The 21,912-nt window shown below is 53.8% G+C and overlaps 10 protein-coding genes across 10 annotated transcripts; 5 read left to right on the top strand and 5 right to left on the bottom strand.

Moving 5' to 3' along the window:
* Positions 1-1,180: 1,180 nt before the first annotated feature.
* On the bottom strand, positions 1,181-1,713 carry M436DRAFT_83374 (uncharacterized protein; the record flags this gene model as incomplete). The annotated part of the gene is made up of 2 exons (XM_013570588.1): positions 1,181-1,438; positions 1,480-1,713. 2 exons carry the CDS (start codon positions 1,711-1,713, stop codon positions 1,181-1,183), a joined length of 492 nt encoding a protein of 163 aa, XP_013426042.1.
* Positions 1,714-3,084: 1,371 nt separating this feature from the next.
* M436DRAFT_50068 (histone acetyltransferase, MYST family) lies at positions 3,085-4,902 on the top strand (the record flags this gene model as incomplete). Its single annotated transcript, XM_013570330.1, has 6 exons — positions 3,085-3,155; positions 3,206-3,233; positions 3,324-3,388; positions 3,437-3,471; positions 3,528-4,690; positions 4,744-4,902. The coding sequence occupies 6 exons, from the start codon at positions 3,085-3,087 to the stop codon at positions 4,900-4,902; spliced, it is 1,521 nt and encodes a 506-aa protein (XP_013425784.1).
* Positions 4,903-5,103: 201 nt separating this feature from the next.
* M436DRAFT_50575 (serine/threonine-protein phosphatase PP2A catalytic subunit) lies at positions 5,104-6,285 on the bottom strand (the record flags this gene model as incomplete). The annotated part of the gene is made up of 4 exons (XM_013570415.1): positions 5,104-5,176; positions 5,231-5,837; positions 5,897-6,002; positions 6,088-6,285. 4 exons carry the CDS (start codon positions 6,283-6,285, stop codon positions 5,104-5,106), a joined length of 984 nt encoding a protein of 327 aa, XP_013425869.1.
* Positions 6,286-6,749: 464 nt separating this feature from the next.
* Positions 6,750-8,333, bottom strand: M436DRAFT_50685 (MFS transporter-like protein; the record flags this gene model as incomplete). Its single annotated transcript, XM_013570435.1, has 2 exons — positions 6,750-7,673; positions 7,794-8,333. 2 exons carry the CDS (start codon positions 8,331-8,333, stop codon positions 6,750-6,752), a joined length of 1,464 nt encoding a protein of 487 aa, XP_013425889.1.
* Positions 8,334-8,581: 248 nt separating this feature from the next.
* Positions 8,582-9,520, top strand: M436DRAFT_83378 (U1 small nuclear ribonucleoprotein; the record flags this gene model as incomplete). The annotated part of the gene is made up of 4 exons (XM_013570589.1): positions 8,582-8,619; positions 8,678-8,684; positions 8,755-9,061; positions 9,117-9,520. The coding sequence occupies 4 exons, from the start codon at positions 8,582-8,584 to the stop codon at positions 9,518-9,520; spliced, it is 756 nt and encodes a 251-aa protein (XP_013426043.1).
* An 85-nt stretch (positions 9,521-9,605) lies between these two features.
* On the bottom strand, positions 9,606-10,495 carry M436DRAFT_83379 (putative vacuolar ATP synthase subunit D; the record flags this gene model as incomplete). The annotated part of the gene is made up of 3 exons (XM_013570590.1): positions 9,606-9,858; positions 9,918-10,426; positions 10,481-10,495. 3 exons carry the CDS (start codon positions 10,493-10,495, stop codon positions 9,606-9,608), a joined length of 777 nt encoding a protein of 258 aa, XP_013426044.1.
* A 344-nt stretch (positions 10,496-10,839) lies between these two features.
* On the top strand, positions 10,840-13,346 carry M436DRAFT_65253 (TPR-like protein; the record flags this gene model as incomplete). Its single annotated transcript, XM_013570491.1, has 2 exons — positions 10,840-13,052; positions 13,103-13,346. 2 exons carry the CDS (start codon positions 10,840-10,842, stop codon positions 13,344-13,346), a joined length of 2,457 nt encoding a protein of 818 aa, XP_013425945.1.
* Positions 13,347-14,017: 671 nt separating this feature from the next.
* Positions 14,018-17,125, top strand: M436DRAFT_12657 (uncharacterized protein; the record flags this gene model as incomplete). Its single annotated transcript, XM_013570295.2, has 1 exon — positions 14,018-17,125. A coding segment is annotated over one exon (3,108 nt), but the record flags the coding sequence as incomplete, so codon positions are not given.
* Positions 17,126-17,361: 236 nt separating this feature from the next.
* M436DRAFT_50004 (uncharacterized protein) lies at positions 17,362-19,992 on the bottom strand (the record flags this gene model as incomplete). The annotated part of the gene is made up of 1 exon (XM_013570320.1): positions 17,362-19,992. The coding sequence occupies one exon, from the start codon at positions 19,990-19,992 to the stop codon at positions 17,362-17,364; it is 2,631 nt and encodes an 876-aa protein (XP_013425774.1).
* Positions 19,993-20,559: 567 nt separating this feature from the next.
* M436DRAFT_50744 (uncharacterized protein) lies at positions 20,560-21,570 on the top strand (the record flags this gene model as incomplete). The annotated part of the gene is made up of 1 exon (XM_013570444.1): positions 20,560-21,570. The coding sequence occupies one exon, from the start codon at positions 20,560-20,562 to the stop codon at positions 21,568-21,570; it is 1,011 nt and encodes a 336-aa protein (XP_013425898.1).
* Between the last annotated feature and the right edge of the window lie 342 nt (positions 21,571-21,912).

Genomic DNA, 21,912 nt, shown 5'->3' on the forward strand with positions numbered 1-21,912 from the left:
AGGCTGCGTAGGAGGGCCGCTTTGAGGGGGCGAGCCAGGCTGTGTGGGTGGCCCGCTTTGAGGTGGTGCACTACCTTGGGGCGGAATATTGCCTGCAGGAGGAGAACTAGGTCCAGCAGGAGTACTTGGCTGAGGAGGCGAGCTGTTCTGAGGAGGCGAGCTGTTCTGAGGAGGCGAGCTGTTCTGAGGAGGCGAGCTGTTCTGGGAGGGAACGGCTGTAGGTGACGATGGTGGACCAGAAGGCGAGCTCGCACCATTAGTGTTAGGTCCGACCAGCGAGGACATTGGTGGGCCTGCCGGAGACGAGGCAGTAGACACTGGTGGCTGTGCCGCATCCGTATTGCACGTCGGACACACAGTGCGAGTCTCGTAGACGGGAACCGTGACAGTCGGCTGTGTGTTAATCGGTGCAGATGGCGATCCTCCATTGGCTGTGCTGACAGATGGAACATTCATGTTGACAGAAGGTGTTCCAACACTGGCGGCGCTTGTCGCGCTGGACACAGTGATAACAACAGAGCTTTCCTTGACTACCCGTGAGGTGGAAGTTACTGTCTGCGTGCTTGTCTGGTGGTCCTTCGATACCGCAACAGTAGTGGTGAACACAACGTTCGAAGTACTGGGCTGTACGGAAGGAGCACTGTTTGGTACAGTGTTGCGGGAGGTCGATGCAGGGCCAGCTGGTGAGGTGACTGTAATGACACCAGTGTCTGGTGGAGCAGGAACAGTCGCAGGGACACTAGTGTATGGACCAAAGCTGGTGGAAGTGGCGGGAATCAAGGTAACCGTGCTGCCACCGGGGCAGGAAGCACAGCTGGCCGTCACTATCTGCACCCGCGTAGCTACCACAGTGGTAAATGTGTATGTCTGCGAGGTCATATCGCTCTTCGGACAGGTCGGGGCGGAGCTTGGGCAACCCACGGTGACTATGGAACTGATAATTGAAGTCACAGTCGTCCAAGGGCGGGGCGGTGGAGTGGAGGCACTCGCGGTAATGGTTGTAGAAGGCTGGACGGGCGATACTGTCGAACCACTTGGTGAAATAGTTGTCTTTGCCGACCATGATGTGGATGAGCAAGGGCTCGAGCTGGGTTTTGACGAAGATGTCTTCGGGCACGGACTTGACGAAGACGAAGAGGTCAAACAGGGAGTGGTCGAGGAAGAAGAGGAGCTCGTGCAGCTAGTGCTTGACGAGGTAGAAGAAGTTGAGCAAGGAGTGCTCGATGAAGAAGAAGAAGTTGTGCAAGGGGTGCTCGACGAGGAAGAGCTGGAGCAGGAAGTGCTTGATAAAGAAGACGTCGTGCATGGAGTCGTCGATGAAGAAGTCGAGCATGAAGTCGTCGAGGAAGAAGTTGAACACGGGGTCGTTGATGACGTTGAATTCAGGGAAAGGACAGTGCAAGAGGTTGAGAACCGAGGAGTTGTAGAGGTCGAGCAGCTAGAGCTCGATGTGGTACGTGTGTTGATGTAGTCGGTTACGGTTGTGCAGGACGACGATTTGGTGTTGATGTAGAAAGTTTGCGTGGTGCAGGAAGCATTGACCGAAATCGCCTGGCCATAGTTGTATGCAGACTTGCCATTACATGTGACACTGATGACAGCAGATGAGGGCGGTGTAGAGGTCGCTGCCAAAGCCAGGCGAGGCTTCATTCCACGACCTTCGGCATGGTAGGACAGCGCTAGCGTAGCGATTAACGAAAGGAAAGCCTTCATGATATCTGAGGGCTGGTGGCTGACGAGGTCCGGGGGCCTTGCAAAACGATTGATGAAGGTAAGGAAAGAACAGGAGTCCGGGCTGGAAATGCCATTAAGTACCTTACAAGAGTGCATGGCGGTGAATGATCTGATCTGATGTGCCCAGCGGGGTTGGCTTAGCTGAATTGGAAACCAAAGGGTTGAGCCAGTCATGATCAACAAAGACCAAGGAACCTCAGTGCTTGTGGGAGCTAGAATTGAATGCCTCCACAGCGATCCACATAACTTCCCTGGATACTTCACACACATCCAGTTCGAAGCTGCAATGCTTGGTGAATGTTGATTGTAGTCGAAGACTCCAGACCACCTCTTCCCGCCATTAACATGACACATCAGCTAATCAAGACACCATTCCTGGCTCTTGAAAGCAGACTGACTCAGAAGCCCAAGGACTTGGTAGTTCGTGTGTATATGAGCGGAGATCTGCGATAAGGTTCCGTCGAATGAAGTGTAGAGCGAGTTCTTGTGCTTCCTTTGCGATTAGTGTTCATAATCTGCGCGAGACCAAGACGGCCCTATAAAGTCAATTGACCATGGCATGAGCTGAGCGGAGGTGAAGATCTGTACGCTGGCCAGTATACTACGGTTCAGCAGTCGCAACAGCCGCTCAACAGAACGTAAGCTCTTCGACAAGGAAATTAATTGGCAAAGCTTGTACTGGTAACGCGCAGTTGATCTATCCATGACGGAAACTGAGAGCAAGAGGGCGGGCTACGAGGCTCGAAGAGTGATGTGTGGTCAGAGAATGGCTCCTGGTGAACCACGACGGATCACATAGACCGATCTCCTACACAGACTTGAATCTTCGCCAGTAGTGAGTCAGTCTTGTGTATGTAGCGACTAGGAGCGTGCATGGAAGTGACCATATTCCTTTCACACTGAGTAGCAGTCGAAACGCTGGAGACCATTTGTATTTCTTGATAATTTGTCCATGATGCATCATGTCTGATCGCGATCCCAATCATTGGTGGCTCTCTGCATTGCTGGAACTCGCGGTACTTCTTGCCGCATCTGAGAGTAAAAACATGGATGGTACGATGCCGAGTGGACGTCACGTGCTTGATCGATACTGTAGCTCAAGACGCTGGAAGTCGATTGATCTGAATGTGATAACCACGAATGGCAATCAGAGACGTATGAAGGGAACGGAAGCAGACAGTCACGCCAAGTCTCCTGGACCAAGCGCACGACCAGTGTGCAAAGTTTGTCCCTCCGGGCGCATCGCGGGGCCAACGCGGCGACGACGAGCCAGGTCGAGCAACACAAGATATACTATCGCGATCGTGACGTTCCAGATATCCGCGCAAGCGAACGGACTACCAAGGCATTATGGGAGGCCACAACAGCAACGGAGACGAGCAAAAGGTCGAGAAAGGATATGCCACTCTCGCGACTCTCAGGTGCGTCGTGGCTCGCCAAGCCTCTATATGGTCCTTACTGACTCGGACAGGGTCGGAGTCAGAGCATGGGTCGACAAGGTAAGAAATACACCTTTTCGTGTCGTTCGAGGCATCTTTGATTGCGAGCGAGTAGCAAAGTCATCTCGGTTTTGATTTGACATTTTACAGGACGATGAGAAGCGCAAGGCCGAGATTCTCTCGATCCAAACGCGAAGAGGGAAACCTACCTTTTAGTAAGTCTGGACAATTTACTCCAACAAGCAAAATTGCTTACCGAATAGTGTGCATTATCAGGACTTCAACAAACGATTGGACGGTACGAGACCATCAATGGAAACCAGGATTGCAACGGATGGCTGACTATTAGATCAGAATGGGTTGCAGCAGAGCGCATCGATCTATCAAGAGAGGTCGAATGGCCTCTTCCCGAGAAGGCCGATACAAAGCAGAAAAAGACCACAAGTAAGACAGCAGCGAAAGCCGAACCTTCGAAAGCAAACAAAGCACCAAAGCGATCGCGAGCATCGAGTGTCAGGGAGCCTTCTGCAACGCCCACCGACGCTTCCCAATCATCGAGAGCGGGCACTCGTCGGCCGTCACTAGCAGGAAAAGATCACGGATCGCCTTCTGTAGCTGTCCTCGCACCCGAACTTATTGATGGGACCCCGCAGCCAGATGGAGAGGTCGACGATGACACGGTAGATCTTATCGACGTGCAGAACGCTGCCGCGGCTGCAAAGGCTATCCCAGAACATCTGTACTCACGCGAAGAGGAGATTGAGAAGCTACGTACTGGTGGTTCCATGACGCAGAACCAAACAGAAATCAGTAGAGTCAGAAATCTGGAGAAGATACAGATGGGAGCGCATGAGATCGAGCCCTGGTATTTCTCGCCGTACCCCGTTGAATACTCTGACTGCGAGCTGGTCTACATCTGCGAGATGTGCCTCCTTTACTTTGGCAACGAGAGGCAATTCAAGCGACACAGGAGCAAGTGTACTCTGTTGCACCCTCCTGGTAACGAGATATATCGTGATGAGATGGTCAGCTTCTTCGAAATCGACGGAAGGAGACAAAGAACTTGGTGCAGAAACCTGTGTCTTCTGAGTAAGCTCTTCCTGGACCACAAGACACTCTACTACGACGTGGACCCTTTCCTGTTCTATTGCATGACGACTCGCGATCAACACGGTCACCATCTGGTCGGATATTTCTCCAAGGAGAAAGAAAGTGCCGAAGGCTACAATGTTGCATGTATCCTGACTCTACCGCAATATCAGCGCAAGGGATACGGTCGACTACTCATTGCATTCAGTTACGAACTCAGCAAACGCGAAGGCAAGTTGGGAAGCCCTGAGAAACCACTCAGTGATCTTGGACTTCTGGGCTACCGTGCGTTCTGGCAAGAGATTATCGTCGAGTTTTTGATGGAGAGCAAGGGTGAAATGAGCGTCGAGGACATTGGAGCACAGACTGCCATGACGACCAACGACGTGCTGCATACGTTGCAAAATTTGAACATGTTGCGTTATTCTGTAAGTTGGAGCATACTCATTGTACCCTGAGATCAGACTGACCAATTTTCCAGAAAAACCACCATGTTATTGTCCTCACAGAAGCCATCCTCAAACAAAGAGAGCGACAAAAAGAAAAGGAGAAGATCAAAGGCAAACATCAGATCGACGCAGAGAAGCTGCAATGGAAACCGCCGGTCTTCACGGCAGCAAGCAGGACTTGGAACTGGTAACACACAGCAGCGTGTTCAAGAAAGAGATGAATTACGAAAGGATGCGGGGATTATATTTTGATCGTTTTCTTTTCATGGCATGCTTTAGATACCCCCAATGCAATCGAAAGACGACAGTCGACACACGGACCGTTTTCTCTACGAATAGCTGCCAGAAAGCCTAAGTGTACAATCTATCAGCCAAAGGGCACCCGTGGTCATCTAGAGGAAGTAGTCGGGGGTGCGACGAGACACCATAGGCTCGCCGGCGCGTGGGCAAGGATCGAACTGGAGGCTAGAAGGCTGGTCAGCAATGTGTGGGTCAGATGGATAGGTAAAGGAGACGCACAAGGTGTATTTCAGATGTTCGTCAATCTCCATGATTGCGGCTTGATTGCCACAGCGGTAACAGTAATTGGGAGCCGAGAATATCGTGACGACGTTTCTGTCTTGACTCCAGTTGTAGCCCTCCATGACCAGTTGATGGGCGCGAGCGACCAGTGTCAAGCCGTTGTTGTGGTTGAAAGCCTCGCTGATGTCCTGGCCAAACGTGTAACCGGCACCTCTGGGACTTATTCCCCAACCGCATCTGTCGTCGGGATCACTCCAAAGCAGATCACACATGGGACCCTCATGGGGCACCTCTTGAATTCTGTCGAGCGCACGGATATTGTCCAGTGTGTCGATGCTCGGTGATAGACCACCGTGGAGACAGAAGATTTGGTTGTCGATCAAGGCGGTAAGGGGTAGGTAGTCGAAAAGATCGGTAAAGTACTTCCAGACGTTTGCGTTACCGTACTTGCGCAGGCACTCGTCGTAGAAGCCGTAGACTTGGGTGATTTGACGGGACTCGTGGTTGCCGCGGAGGATGGTGATGCGTTGTGGGTAGCGAATCTTCAGGGCGACGAGCAATGTCACCGTCTCGACCGAGAAGTAACCGCGGTCGACGTAATCGCCTGGTGGAGCACGTGTCAGCAAAAAGCAAAAGCGACGATTAGGAAGTGTCGAGGCGCACCCATGAAGAGGTAGTTGGTGTCGGGGTTGGGACCTCCGATCTTGAAGAGCTCCATCAGATCATGGAACTGGCCGTGGATGTCACCGCAGACGGTGACGGGACATTTCTGTGCAGCAGTAGTGTCAGCTCGAGTGAACGGTTGAGCGGTGGCAGCAGAGGCAGCAGCAGCAGCAGAGGGCGGGAGGACATACGACAGGCTGAACGTTGGACTCGTCCTGGAGGACCTCTCTTGCCTTTTCGCACAGTCTCTGGACATCGGCTTCGGACAGCTGCTTGCAGGCCATCAAGCTCTCGATCCAGCCGTCAAGGGTGGGGATTGATGGCGGGTCAGAGGGCGCCGTCATAGGGAGTTCTGGCTTGGCGCCAACATCTTCCATGTTGGTGTCCATTGTGTGTGAGAGCGGGTGGCTGCGACGAGGTAGCTCGAGCTGTCGTCAATGCAAGGTCGGCAGCGAGGGCGGGCCCGGTGAGCGCAGATGCGAGTATGGACGTCGACGTGTGCGGGACGTGTGGTCGGGGGCGAGGGAGAGCTGGCCAAGACCTAGGACGAGGGGGTAGCAGAGGTGGTCGAGGGTCAGTCGATGTGCAGACACACAACAAGACAGGAGATGCGATAGATGCTATGTCGATGATGAGTTGCACCCCAGTGTTGTCGAATTGCAATTGCTCCCCTCGCTCCTAACTGGCGCACGGACCCCATTTCAGCCACTAACATCAATCATGCCAAGGCAATTTTGACTTCACACCTCAAACACCACCATTGCACCATTGCACGCTTTCACATCACACGCTGCCATCCAAACACAGCTTCGATGGTCCATCTATACTGTCTACTCACCGAACCTAGCCTAACCTAACCTGCCCGAAGCATCTTGGGCTTGCCTCCAATGTAGAAGAACGACAATGCTGCTGTGAGCCCGCAGATGACTGCAAGCACGATATTCATGTTGCCGTACCCAATCACCTGCTTGAGCTCGCCAGCAATCTCCGGCCCAATCGCCAACCCTGCACAGAACGCAACCGATGACATGGCGTACAGACTTGCGAACGGTCCCTTCTCTCCAAAGAAGTCAGGGTTCACGTCGTAATACTTCTGTACGATGTTGCCTGCCTCGACGATCGACGGAGCTCCGATGGCTGCAAGACCGACTCCGCATAGTCCCAGAAGCGCTGCAAAGAGTATGATCTGGTCCTTGCCTCCGGCATGCGGAAGACGTAGTAAGACAAGACAAGGCACCAGAAAGGTGTAGCCTCCTACTGCAGCCACCTTGGTTCCGAAGCGGTCTACGACCCAGCCGAAGATAGGCCCAAGTACGAAGTCAAATACGCCTAGAGGAAGAAACAATGTGCCCGCCTTCAATGAGTCGAAGTTGAAATATTCTTGTCCAATGGTGGGGATGGTGGCATCGAAGGCGCCTAGCAGTAGTGCCTGAACAAAAGCCACCACCAGTGCTGTGATCAGGCGAGGGTTTTTGAGGCATGGCAGAATCGGAACCTTGCAAACGATGGCCGGCTGATCCTTCGAAATGATGTAGTAGTCGTCCTCTGATTTACTTCCAAGCAAAGGCTCTTCTTCGTTGTTGGTAGCTTCCTCGTCATTCGTATTGGACGTATCACTTTCGTGGCTGTCCCCCCGAGAAGTGACGATGTACCGGCGAGCGACCTTCTTTTCGATGACCAATAAACGCATAATGAAATCGATGGCCAAGACGGCGAAGCCAATCCCAAATACGCCAGCATAGCCGGCTCTCTGGTAGAGAACGCCTCCGAGCAGCGGCTAAAAGCGAGGGGACAGTCAGCGTGTTTCTTATGTAAAGGTAGTAAAGGTACAGGCGAAAGTCGAAAAGTCATCTGGTGGCTCTTGACCTGTACTATCTGTACTCTTGGCCTTACGTACCGCAACCAGATTGCCGACCGATATGAAACTGAAAATGCTCCCGATGGTCTTTCCAAGATTATCCTTACCCACAGTCTCGACACACAGTGCGAGACCAATCGTCCAAACAAAGGCAGCAGAGCAGCCTTGGAGGAGTCTGGCAACGACAAGCGTGGGGATGTTGTTTGCCATGAACAGCAGCACTGTTGCAAGCAATAAGGCTATAAGTCCGACGAGAAAGGGTCCTTGGCGTGTAGATGTCTTGTCGGCCAAAATTCCAGCGACAGGCGAGAAGACGACAGAGGCTCCAGCATAGGCGGCGAGTAGACCATCTACGTGCGATTGAACCTGGTCTTGCGGCAATCCAACTCGGTCTTGAAGCATATACGGAAGTATTGGTACTACCAGCCCGTACAAGAATAGATCAGTGAATAGACCAACAGCAACTGTTGACACAATGAAAAAGGTGTTGCTTCTCCATCGGATGCCAGCAGGAACGACACTGTAGTCATGACTGATTTGGAGTGTGGTTTTGAGCTTTTGCCAGGAAGTCGGAGCCATTACAGCAAGTGTTTTGAAGTCTTGGGCAGTGAGAAGCAATCCTTGCTCTTGTTACCAGAAGAAAGACGGGCATTCATTTATCGTTGCATCGATGTTGTCATCACCCAAGTCCCGGTCACTTGGTTCCCAAATCTGGTTAGCGTTGATCAGTCGGCTTTTGGCTTGTCGTTCCGCGCATTACTCGTTCGAGGCCTTTGCGACTCCAATCCATCAACCAACATTTCTTGCTATTGCGCAAATCACAAAAGATGGCGACCGTAGATGAGGGAACCGCGCCAAACGCAACGTTCGTACATTGCACTCCGTACGAACAAGCGTAAGAGCGTCAACTGACCAGTGAGCAGTGTCTATGTATGTGCTCGACTGCACTTTGAATCCACCAAGACCATGGACCAGCAGGACTAACTACAGCTACTCCAAGGCCAGGAACTTGTCTGAGCGCATCAAGATCCCACAGCTCATCGAAGCGCTGCGCGAGATTTTCGAGGAATACGGCACAATTGTCGACATCGTCGCCAAGTCAAGCTTGAAGCGCAAGGGACAGGCTTTCATCGTCTTCGACAGCGTCCAGTCAGCCGAAAATGCAATCGACGAAGTAAACGGGTTCGAGTTGTTCGGCCAGTCCATGTCTCTGGATTTCGCCCGGACCAGGAGTGATGCGACAGTACAACGAGAAGGAACTTCGGAAGAATTCGAACAGCACAAACGCCACCGCAAGGCAGAGAAGGGTAAGTTTGCGCGTGGCAAACGGTGCCGGACTCGAATACTGACAAGTGTGGACAGAGCGCAAACAGGCCCTCGAAGCAGCCGAAGCAGCCAAGAACCTCAAGCGACCAGCACCAGGTGCTCCCGAGCAAGAAGCTGCTGCACAGCGCGCTCCAAAGACGGCGCGTGGAGCAGGCCTCAAGGGAACATCAGGCGCCGGCGCCGGAGTCGTACCAGACGAATACCTACCACCCAACAAGATTCTGTTCATCAGACAGGTGCCCGAAGACTACGGAGTGGATGCACTCACAGCCATCTTCTCGCGCTTTGCGGGCTTCAAGGAGGTCCGTACTGTGCCTGGTCGCAAGGGTATTGCTTTCGTCGAGTATGAAGCCGAGGACGGAGCTATCAGCGCCAAAGAGGCCACAGCAGGCATGTCGCTGGGTGACAACACCATCAGAGTCACGTTCCAGCGTCAATAGAGGCAAGGTCGTGTTGGCCATGTACAGTGGCTTGGTAATTACAGCAACGGCAAAAGGATATCTCAAAGTAGCAAACCCGAATCAATCAGAAAATGACATCTTCATCATCCTCTCCTCCACCTAGGATGTCCTGGGGCCCATGGTCGGCCTGCGAATCGACGCCCTTCTCTTCGGCCGCCTTTTTGGCCTTTTGACGTTCGGCCTCCTCTGCTTGAGCGTCTCTCTCCTTCTTGCCCGACACCTTCTTCAATCTGAAGAACTCCTCTCTGTCCAGCTCGTCCAGCTCCGAGTTGATGTATTTGATCGTGTTTTCTGTGCGGGGAATGATAACGTGCTCGCTGAAGATAAGGTTAGCTGACAAGGGGTTGGTGTAGAAGTGAGCAGAGGGACGGCGTACATGGCATTGACTCTGCGGTTGACGACCTTGATGACATCGTCGAGAATGACAAAGGCAGTCTGCAGACTGGCAAGCTCGACCAGAGTCTCGACTGCTCTGACGTATGTCTCCCTACAGCGTTGGACTTGCTGACCTCCCTTGCCCAGGCCAGTCAGGCCAAAGTCACTGCTGCCCTCGGTCTGGAAGCTCTCGAATTGAGGCAAGAAGACACCACTGACGTTCTCCTGGCGGGTGCGGACACGGAACTTTGCGGAGCGGACAGACTCCTGGATCTGGTAGCCGATTCCAGCGCCTCCAATGGCGTAGCTGACCTCGGCGAGGGAGAAGGCAGCAATCTGCATGACTCTGCCCATCTTGCGCTTTGCATCGTCGATACGGCGGGTGATTTCTCGGAAGCGTTTGGTCAGGGCCTCACTCTTGCGCTTGAGCAGGTCGTGGCCGGTTTGAGCACCCTTCAGTTTACCCTTCATCAACCCCAGCGATTGCCGGGTAGGGAATACGGCCTCTCTCTGGACAATGGCTGGTCAGCAGGGATGCAGATACAAGACGCTCCAGAGACATACTCCTGCAGCAGACATGTCGTCGACCGCTTAGGTTGTGAGAAGAAGAAGGAAGGAGCGTGGCAGTTTATTAGAGGTGGTATGCTCAGTGCTCTGGATGACGTTCGCCGTTGGTCGGGGAAAGTGCCTGCCAAGACGCGTGCGAGTTTGGGCGGATGGTCAGTTGAAAGTCCAAAAGTTGAGAGCGGCCGAGTGATTGAAGGTACAGTAGCTAGCTACGCAGCAGTTGGCTGTCTGTCTCGACTCTCGCCATCATCGACTGCGCTGTTGTCGCTGTTTCTTCTTCTTCGCCGTCCCTGTCCCCGTCGCTACTACCGCCGTCGTCAGCAGGCCCACTACGACGTGTGTGTATCTTTCCCGACATGTCGACAGCTTCGCATCTGTACCTTGTCGCCGACAATCATGTCATCTACGAACAGGACATTCTGCGCAATCCCGCAAACATCCGCGCCTGGCTCGACTATGCCTCTTTCAAGCGCCAGACGGGTTCGCTGCTCGACCAGGCCTTTGTGCTGGAACGCGCCTGCAATGCCCTCCCGCGCAGCTACAAGCTGTGGAAATTGTACCTCGAGCTGCGCCTGAGCCATCTGCGCAACCGAAATCCCGCCCGCTATGCCACCGAATACCAGAAGGTCAATGCCTTGTTCGAAAGAGCCCTCGTCCTCCTCAACAAGATGCCGCGCATCTGGGAAATGTACCTGTCCTTCCTCTGCAAGCAGCCCAGGATCACCCAGACCCGTCGCACCTTCGATCGCGCCCTGCGAGCCCTACCTATCACTCAACACAATCGTATATGGGCTCTTTACCGTCCCTTCGCCACCTCTGCCTCGGGAGAGACTGCCATCAAGGTCTGGCGCCGCTACATGCAAATCCACCCCGAGCATGCCGAAGACTTCATCGACATTCTTGTCGATCAGAAACAATACACCGACGCCGTCGTCAAGTACATGGACATCCTCAACAATCCACGCTTCCGCAGTAAAGAAGCCAAAGGCCCCTTCCAGTTCTGGACCGACATGTTGGAGCTTATCATCGACCACGCCCGCCAGGTTCAGACAGGTGAAGATACGGGCATCGATGTGGACCGCATAGTCAGGAGTGGTATACAACGCTTTCCGGATCAGAGAGGTATTCTGTGGGTAGGCCTCGCTCGATACTGGATCAACAAGGGCGATTATGAGCGCGCAAGAGATGTTTTTGAAGAAGGCATCACTACCGTCATGACAGTCCGAGATTTCTCGATTGTCTTTGATACGTACGCAGAGGCAGAGGAAGCTTTGATTGGCATCAAGATGGACGAGGCCCAGGCTCGCTCCGAAAAAAGCACTCCTGATGAGAACGCCGATCTCGAACTCGACATCCGCATGATGCGCTTTGAACAACTCATGGATCGTCGACCGTTCCTCCTGAACGACGTTTTGCTTCGACAGAACCCCAACAGCGTTACCGAGTGGGAGAAGAGGGTCGCGCTCTGGGGAGATAACAAGGCCGAGGTTGTCAACGCGTATACCAATGCCATTGCCGCAATCCACCCCAAGAAAGCCCTTGGTAGATACCACACCCTATGGACGAACTACGCAAAATTCTATGAGGAGCGTGGCGATCTACGTAACGCCAGGGTCATCATGGAAAAGGCTGTCAAAGTACCTTTTAGGTCGGTCAACGAACTCGCCGAGATGTGGGTTGAATGGGCGGAAATGGAGCTACGCAACGAGAATTTCGATCGCGCTGTCGATATTATGGCGAAGGCTACCCAAGCACCCAAACGAAGCATGGTCGACTATTTTGACGAAACCCTCAGCCCCCAACAACGAGTACATAAAAGCTGGAAATTGTGGTCATTCTATGTCGATCTTGTCGAGTCTGTCAGCACCTTGGATGAGACTCGCAAGGTCTATGAGCGCATCTTCGAATTGCGCATCGCTACTCCTCAGACTGTAGTCAATTATGCCAACCTGCTGGAAGAAAACAAATACTTCGAAGAATCATTCAAGGTATACGAACGTGGATTGGATCTCTTCTCATACCCGGTGGCGTTCGAACTCTGGAACCTCTACCTTCAAAAAGCAGTCGACCGAAAAATCAGCATCGAAAGATTACGGGACCTTTTCGAGCAGGCCGTTGAAGGATGTCCTCCAAAATTCGCCAAGGTGCTATACCTTATGTATGGTCAGCTCGAGGAAGAACGTGGATTGGCTCGACACGCTATGCGTATCTACGAGCGAGCGACACGTGCTGTTTCAGACGAGGACCGCTTGGATATGTTCAACTTCTACATTACCAAATCGGCGTCGAACTTTGGCCTCACCTCGACTCGTTCAATATACGAGCGAGCCATTGCTGCACTGCCAGACAGTGAAGCAAAGGACATGTGTCTGAAGTTTGCTGAGATGGAGAGGCGCTTGGGAGAGATTGACCGTGCCAGAGCAATATATGGACATGCCAGTCAGTTTTGTGATCCAAGAAGGGAGCCTGGATTCTGGCAGAAGTGGGAAAGCTTCGAGGTGCAGCATGGAAATGAGGACACTTTCAAGGATATGCTTCGCATCAAGCGTAGCGTCCAAGCACAGTACAAGTACGTATCGCACATGCTACGAAGAGCATCAATTACTAACCAGCTACTAGTACCGACGTCAGCTTCATTGCTTCTCAGGCCATCGCACGTAGTCAACAAGCTCCGACCGAAGATGGAGAGGTTGAGGACATCAGACAGAAAACAGACGCCATGGCGGCCTTGGAGCGCCAGGCTCGCGCACCCACTGGATTCGTTGCAGCTAGCACTGGAGTGGAGGGCGGCAACAGAGCGGCGGCAGATGTCGCGCAAACAGCAGCCAACCCGGATGCCATCGACGTTGACGATGACATATGAGAGTCCTCTCGGAGTGGCGCGTAAGAGGGTCGATTTATATTCACATCTGTTCATTGCTATCTTCTTTTGTTCAAATATACCAATACCAGCGCCGCTTCTTTTCCTTTGTATATTGAGATTTCTTTTCCATGGAAACAAAGCAGAAAGCAAAATGCCCCGAGCAGCAGCGTTGACTCTAGCGAAGCACACAAAGTGACACTCTAGCATGCATACCTCTTTGTCATTGACAGCAGTCTCTGTTTCGTGAAAGTGCTCTGGTCGATTACGTTAGTTTTGATGCTAAGGTTCTCCACAGTGTGACGGAAGAGGCAGGCGGAGGCTTGCAGTCGATTTGCCCCTCAGCACACGGACTTGGATTCCATGTTCGACGACTTCTACCAATAACCACGACAAGCTCAACGACGGCCCAAAACTCGACCGACTGAACCACTTTTGCTGGCTCGGTCATTTCCCCTACCTCATCCCTCGACAACAGTTTTATGCACGCACAGTCCCCCACTTCTGTCCAACAGCCGCACACCGAGTCCACGAACCCCGCCGAGCCCACTTTCGACAGCAACCATGGAGAGCAGCGAGGCGCGAGTCCAGTCGACGGCGGTGGAGGTGTCAGCCTCAGCAACCACGTGCCTGACACGGCCACGACTGGACGGCTGAGTCCCTCCTACAAGGCCTCGCCAGCTTCGCGCAATCGCATCGCCGAATATGAGAACGCCTCGGCTGCTTCGCCTTCCAGGAAGAAGATGGAGGGCCCGGCCTTTGCTGTGGTCAAGAAGCCAAGGAAACCTGGCGACAAGCACTCGCCCATCGCCGACTTGCCCAACGAGATTTTGACTCATGCTCTTGCACACCTTTCTCCTCAGGATCTGTCTGCTGTCTCTCTCGTCTCCCGTCGCTTTCATGATCTAGTCACTACTCCTCACGCCTGGAGGACTGCCTTTTCGCGTTACTTCCCCGGCCCGGATTTTCTGGATCCCAATGCATACGACGAACAGGATGAACCGGATGATCGTCTTCGCCTTGAACGTCGCGCATTCACTCGCGTTACCGCTCTTGCTTCATGGCGTAGCGAATACATTCTCCGTACCCGTTTGCTACGCTCTCTTGCTCGTGGCAAGCCTGTCGAGCTGCCCGCTTCTCCGGCTCAGGCCCGTCTTGGCCAGCCTCCAGTCGCATTGCCCATCATCAACTATCCTTCGCAAATGATGACAACTGTCAACCACCTACACGCAACTTTTGGTGGTCCTGCTCTCAACAAGCGGCCTCCTCGCTTCGTGCATGGTGCTGACGATGTGGGCACTGCGGGGAGCAGTGACCCCAGTCTCGGAAAAACAGACTCGTGGGGACTGGGCGATCCGAATATCTTCCTCCAGTTCTCTGAACGCTTCCCTGGTGACGCCATGTACGGGCTCGGCCCTGGAAACATTGTGGGTGTTCCCAACTCCATGGACGTCAGTCAGCCATTTGGCATGGTTCATGGTGAGGGCTCGCCTGGTGGATTCGTCTACTATAGATACACGGAAGAGATGCGCGGCCACTTCCTGAAACCTTCGAGCGGCATCTCCGTACCCACACTGGGCATCCCACAGTTGTTGCCTGTGCAAGAAGCTGTATGCAGCGTCTGGATTGCCAAGTCTTCTTCCATCCCATCTCTTACCGACGGTCTTGTAGGACTGCTCTCTGGTTCCTCTCTCGGTGTCCTCACAGCATATAGCCTTGGACCTCTGGGGACCCGAGATCAACGTTATGGCCGAGGTGAGGTCACTGCGCGTTGGGTCATCAGCCCGGGAGTACCTATAGTCGGAATTGCGGTTGACGAACACTACTCGGTAAAGCGTCAAGGAGAGAGCCGCGCGTGGGCAGTTGTGCTCAACGCATTGGGTGAAGTCTTCTACTTGACCAAGTTCCCCAAGCGTAGCATCGACGACAAGCTTGCCGGACCTCATGACGAAGGAAATGAACGTCTTGCTTGGTCGACTGGACGGTCTGTTTATTGGACTCTCGTCGAGCCCAGTCGGCGCGCTGCTCGTCCCAATCCTTACAGTAATTCACATGTTGATGGCAGCTATTCGCCTCGGACCTCATGGAACGGCATGCACCTGGGAGAGGAGCAAATCAAAGCCGAGACATATGAGGTCGAAGACTACATCAAGCGGAAGCCCAAAGATTTCCAGAGAAGCTGCCTGGGATGGAACATGCGTAGGGTACTGGAAGTTGACTTCGCTGGAGATGATGGTAACCAGGCTGGAGAAGCTGTTTTCGTATTCGAGACTGGCCTCGACGAGGATTACGCCGCTTCTGCGAAACGATATGTCCGATTCAAGGTTGCCGACATGAACAACTCAGCGACTGAAACAAATGGATTGCAATCTACATCCGCTCCAACACCTCCTGAACCGGCTTCTCTCTTTGGCGGACCGTCTTCTCCTGCCATGTCGCCATCGAAGGGCGACATTGACTACGGTCTGTCGTTGTCGACTGTCCAAGATCTGGAAACTAACAAGAAGACTGAGCGCACGACAGAAGAGTGGAGACTTTCCGATCTATCGTTCGGTGGACTCAAGTCGGTACAGATAACAGCTCACGCTCTGGACGGCTCGACCTTTGCGACCCTCACCTCCTCAGAAGACCCACTTACCAACTTCTCCGGGCAGTCGACTGTTTCCTCCCCTAGCATGACGCCTCTGTACAAGTCGAGCGTCTCAGCTCCGCCTGCAGATGTGCCGGGTCAGCGAGCCCGTTTCATCGCTGTAGGTACGATGATGGGCAGCGTTCTGGTCTGGGATGCAAGAGCATCGCTCCCCATTTCCGCCGACGCCGTCAATATGCTCGAACCCGTACGCGTCATTCACACAGAATCGCCCGAGATCTCCTGTATCGCGCTGTCATCTCTGTATCTTGTACACGGAGGAAACGATGGTCTCGTACAAGCTTGGGATGTTCTGGCCTCCACCCTGAGCCCGATACGCACGTTGAACTCACGCTTTGCATCTCGCGCAAGACGTAGACTCGTGCAGGCTCAGGCGTCGGTCCAGGGTGTTGGCATCAATCTATATGCAGCGGGAGCCATCTGCCTCGATCCCGATCCGACGGTCCTGCGCGGCATGGTCTCGATCGGAACGCTATTGCGCTACTGGAGCTTCAGCTCGTCTGCAGCGGACCAGTACAAGTCGCACAAACGTCGTCTCAGACGAGCTGATCGAGGTACCAACGTATCCAACGATCGATTCGCCAATGTCGGCAGGGGCAACATCAAGGGTTTCATCGCGAACGAACAGCTAGAACTCGAACGAGAGAGCGCGCAGGAAGTACGACAGGCGGAGCATCTGGCCGGCAGATTTGGCACAGAGCTGCTGGGCAGCGATGCAAGCGAGGAGGAGATTCTCGCATACGCGCAGCTACTGAGCGAGGAGGCACTTGCAAAGGACCAAGAAAAGAAGACGAGCGAGCCTACGACCAACGGCAAGTCAACAACTACCATGCCAATGGGGGACGCAGACATGGATCCCGACATTGCCGAAGCGATCCGTCAGAGTCTTGCAGAAGAGGAAGCAAAACGACTCCAGGAACTCGAAGAGGCAGAGTTCGAGGCGCTGCAACATCAAGAAGCAGCAGAGGGTAGCAACAGCAGAGAGTTGGACGACTTTGAGTTTGCTCTGCAGCTGAGCCTGGCGGAAGAGCAAAGTCGACTGGAAGCAGAAGCAGAAGCAGAAGCAGAAGCACGTGACGAATTCCCTGCTCTCTCGATACGATCAGGCAAGGGCAAGGGAAGGCAGCGTTAGACATCTGTAGATTAGAGATTGAGCTAGCCCGATTTGGCTGGCGTTCGCGGAAAGTCAGCTGATATCGCTCATGAATGCTTCAACTCCCCATGACATTCTCCTGTGTGTCAGAAGAGCCATCAACGTGTACTATGTCTAGATCACTTGTCCGAGATGAGACATGGCTATCATGCTTTGGACGGTGAGCTGAAAATGTCTGTTCAGAGAGTTATATTTCAAAACAGGAAGGAGCATATCTAAGGAACATAAAGTCGGGAGTAGGCTACGACCTTGGTCCTGCAACACATGCACTTGGTAAAGTTACGAGTGGCTACCTGCAAGCGGCACTCATCGCACACGCAGAGGCAGCCACAGGGCCATGCAACAATGACTCGAGAGTTGCTCTGGCAGACGACACACTGTGGACCACTAGAACCCATCCCATCGGCGCCCGAGTCCCACGAGCCAACATCTCCACCAAGCTCTGGACGTTTGGCTTGACGACGCTCGAGGAGAAATCGTTCTAGAGTCTCTGCCTCGGCGACCGAACTCGAGGCCCCTTCTGTGTTTTCGCTGAAGGCGGACTCGACATACGGAACGTCCAACACTCGTGCTTTGTCGCGATTCACCCGCTGACGGTATTGGGAGCGGGTCATCGGCTTGTTGCTCTGAAGGTGGCGAGCAAGCATCTGTGCTTCCTCTCTGTCTACTGCTGTCTGTGGATCCAGTAGGCGAGCGAGGTCTGCCACTTCGAAACCTGCTGCAGGAGTCTGCTCTCGACTTTGGCTGTAGTCCTCTTGCGTGGGTGTCCTTCTGCCGCTCTCGTCTTCTGAGTCGGCTTCACTGTACGCACTACTCGACGTGGAGATCATGCTGGTCGTATCGTCGTCTTGCTCTCTGGCTTCGTACGGGCCGCTGGCGTCCACATCTCCCCACCATCCACCCTTTTTCCACCAGTTGTAAAGGTCAGAATCGACAGCGTCTTCCCCTACAGCAGAACCAGTGGAAGCTTGAAGGCGTCTGCGCATCTCGACTTCGACATCGACGTTAGCGTTCTCAGGCAAAGACAAGACGCCCCTCTCCGAGACCAACCAGAAGTCAGGCGTCGAGGCTCGTTGACCTGATCCTTGTTTGGAAGATGAAGAAGAGCCAGAGGGCTGTCTGTAGTCGGCGGTCCTGGTCAGCCAGTCGGGCACTCGCTCTATACCCAGCATCGATAGACAAGTCAAGGCGAGACGGCTGTTGATACGAACAAGCAACCAGAGCAGACCTTTCAGGAACTCAAAGCTAAGCTGCCATCTGCCACGCCGTTCTGCAATACCTAGGCCATTGTCATTGGTTACGGCTCTTTTGCTGCCGGTCTCTGTAGACGATTTTGATCGTCTCTCCACGGCGAACCCTGATGCTGAGGGCATTGTTTTGTGATCTGTGAAGCTAAGACCCTTGGCGATACGTTCGTCGACCAAGTCAGAGGGGACTATGCTCGCTCGGCGGCGATCCTCCAACATGGAGGTGAACTCCTGAATTCGCTCTTCTTCGAGCCAGGTCATGGCATGAATTTGGATCTTGCTTCCTTCGTTCAAGAAGACAGACTCGCTTGCAGCTGTAAGCACGTTGAAGCCTATTTTCAGCAGCACAGTGTAGAAGTCTTCGGTCCAACTCAGCCTCATGGATGAGACAGATGAGAACTGAACATTTGCTTGCATATTGTTGAAAGCGATCGAGAAGCGCTCCTTAATGGATGGGTTCGGCGGTGCAGTTGGCGGAAGCGATAGCGCATTGAGCAGCAGAGCCACACCGTAAATGCACGAGCAAACTAGAATGCCTAGAATGATGAGCATGTGAGGAATGAAGCCGATGATGCAGACAGTAGGGAAGCGAAGAATGCTGATATCAGAACCGAGGGGACTAGAGAGAGCGTTGACGAAGCTCCAGCAGAAAGCAGCCATGTAGCATACGGCCCAGATAGCCGTGTTGACCAGACGCACTTGATGTCTCCGGCCGGTGATAGCGAGTACTGCGCTACTGATGTGGCTCATACACGAGATGAGGGCGATTAGCAAGACTTCTGAAGGAACGTTGAGGCGCTGGAGGACCATGGACTTGGTCAGGAGTATGCTGGACAGGTCCGAAGGGTCGGATGAGTCGTCTGAGATGGGCCGAGAGGAAGTCGAGTCGGCGGGACCGAAGATACTCAGGCCGATGGCGTTGGTAAGCATGGCCTCCGACTCGGCAAAAGCCAGCGAGTGTTCAAAGGTGGTCATGCCGGTCTCTGGCAAGGGCTGTCTTCCTTGAAGAGCACAATTCAGGGTTTCGATGAACTGGCTGAAGCAGAACGCGAGGAACAGAGGCCAGAGGAGCGAGAAAGAGCCCATGACATCGAGAAATTTGTCGTCCTGAAGGGACATGTTCATTGCGCGGCAGCATTCGACATCGGATTTCCAGAACAGCAGGGTGGAGCTGAAGTCATGTACAAAGCCGCCTTCACCACCAAAGTTGATGGCTAGATGCTTGTTGGGGTCGCCATATCGCAATAGAGGATAGTCGGGGGATGTCTGACACTTGAGAGCTTGCGAAATGGACAAGACGTGGTAGGAGAGGAGCAGGATAGGAGCCGAGTAAAGGAGTAGACGGGTATGCCAGCGGGGATTCAAGCTCTGGCGGGACGAAGCGTAGAAGTGGGTGCGGTTGAGGAAGATGGAGATGGCAAAGGTCGCGAGAGCCCATCTCGAGCCAATGTATGCAAACATTCCACCGAAACCTTTGATTGCGTCGGCCGAGAAGGGGGTGCTGAGGAAGGACAGGTAGCCAGTGGACGAAGGCAGAGCAGCAGGAGCGGCAGTCGAGGAGGCGACGTGGTGGATGAGGGTAGCGGTGCGATTGACCATGTCCGAGGACGAGTTGTTGGCGAAGGCGATCGTCATATTGTCCTTGGGCATCCAACGCATGGCCAGGTCGGCCATGTTGCGCGCCAGCCGGGGCACGAGGAGCAGCAGGTCCGACGACGACGGCACCAGGGACGAGTTGGTCGACATGTGCTCGGGCATCGAGGGCGGGTAGTCTCAGTCAGCCATGGATGTGACAAGGACGCGACTTGTGTCGTGTGGACATGTGAGGTAGGTTGCAACTCTGCTCCTTCCAACTCTTGTCCTTCGTCACGCTGACTCTCCCTCTACATCCAAGCACGTGCGCCCCACGGGCCGAGGCTTGCAGAGCCGCCGACTTGTCTCGTAGGGCATCGTAGGGCATCGTAGGGCATCGTAGCGGCTGCTCCCGCCGCCGCAGATCGTCGTCACCGTCATCGCTGTGCTTCTCCATCTCGTCGCACCTTGTGTATCGGTCGTCTAGCAATCTGCATCTCACAACTCTGTTCCATCGACTCTTGCAAGCCTGTATCATATTTACCAACAACAACAACAAGACCTCTCACAACCGTCTGCATCACACTACCCGACATGACGGTAGTCGGCAACGTCCTCTCGGCAGACTCGCTGGCCAGCGTCATGGCATCCACCCTGCCCCAAGACAGCTCTCCTCACATCAACACACCCTTCGACGCCATCGCCCTGGCAAGTCATGCTTCGATGCTTGCTTGTGGCTTCCGTCTGGTGGGCCTCGGCGATGATGACCGCATCACCGTCGACAACCCTCCGCGTCTGCCTGCAACCTGGTCAGCAAATGCTCCCAACTACGCCTTTCGCTACGCCCACACTCAGTCGTCCATGGAGTACCTGTTAAAAATCAATCGCATGGGAAACAAAGCCGTCGTTCTGGCCATGGCCCTCGGTGATGACAAGACAGCCACGCTCGATGTCAAGGCCGCCGACTACACTTCTGCAGGCTCCATGCCATTCACTCTGTCAGAGCCAAACACTAGAAACCTCTTCAACCTCTTCATATCAAATGGTCGCCTCTCTGACTACGGCTCTCTGATGCGCCTCAACATTATACAGAAGCTCGTGCCTTCGCTACAGAAGGAAGGCTACCAAGAGTCTGCTGCTACATCTGCCCCACAGCCTGCCAGAGAGCCCTCCACAACTCGTGACGATCCTCTACGTGACAATCGCCAACCACCCGCTCGTCCTCACCCCTTCCATGGTCCTCTCGCTCAGCATGCGCCTCACTTTCCTCACGGAGAACTGGCTCCTCCAGGCTTCGAAGACCCTTACGACTTGAACAGGCCGCTTCGTCCCATGGGTGGACCACCCCATCCAGGCTTTGGCAACATTGGTGAAAGAGATCTCTATCCTCAGGGTCTCGGTCCCAGGGATCCTTTTGGCAATCCTGGGTTTGGTGGCGGCGGCATGCACCCAACTCTTCCGGGCTTTGACGATCCGAGAGGTCGTGGCTACAATCCCCAGGCACCACCAGGCAGTCGATTTGATCCAGTCGGTCCTCGAGGTCCATCGGGCTTTGGTGGTCCACCAAACCCGTTCAACAACTTCGGCAGCGGAGACTTTATGTGAAAGCCTTTTCTCTGCGTGTCTCGCTTCTTCCTTGTCATCAGATTACCCCACACTTTTTTCTAGGCCTCAAGACACAAACTTGTATTATAACAGTATCGAGGTTCCTCCGTGCATCTTGTCACATGCTTCGCCTGCATGAATGCCTTTGTTCTGGTCATTTCCTCTTGTTAGACGCCTGTTGAGCCGAGCACCAACTCGGCAACGAGTCATGCCTCGTGGAATATCTGTCCATTTTCAGAAAGCGCAACGAACATGCGCAGTACGCGATGGAGGACCTTTGATGGCGACTGAAGCCAACGGAAGTTGGTTCTGTACCCGTGCGTTGGTCGCTCGTCCCAGCGG

This window comes from Aureobasidium namibiae (genome assembly GCF_000721765.1).
Source record: "Aureobasidium namibiae CBS 147.97 unplaced genomic scaffold scaffold_12, whole genome shotgun sequence".
In the NCBI taxonomy this organism is placed as follows: domain Eukaryota; kingdom Fungi; phylum Ascomycota; class Dothideomycetes; order Dothideales; family Saccotheciaceae; genus Aureobasidium; species Aureobasidium namibiae.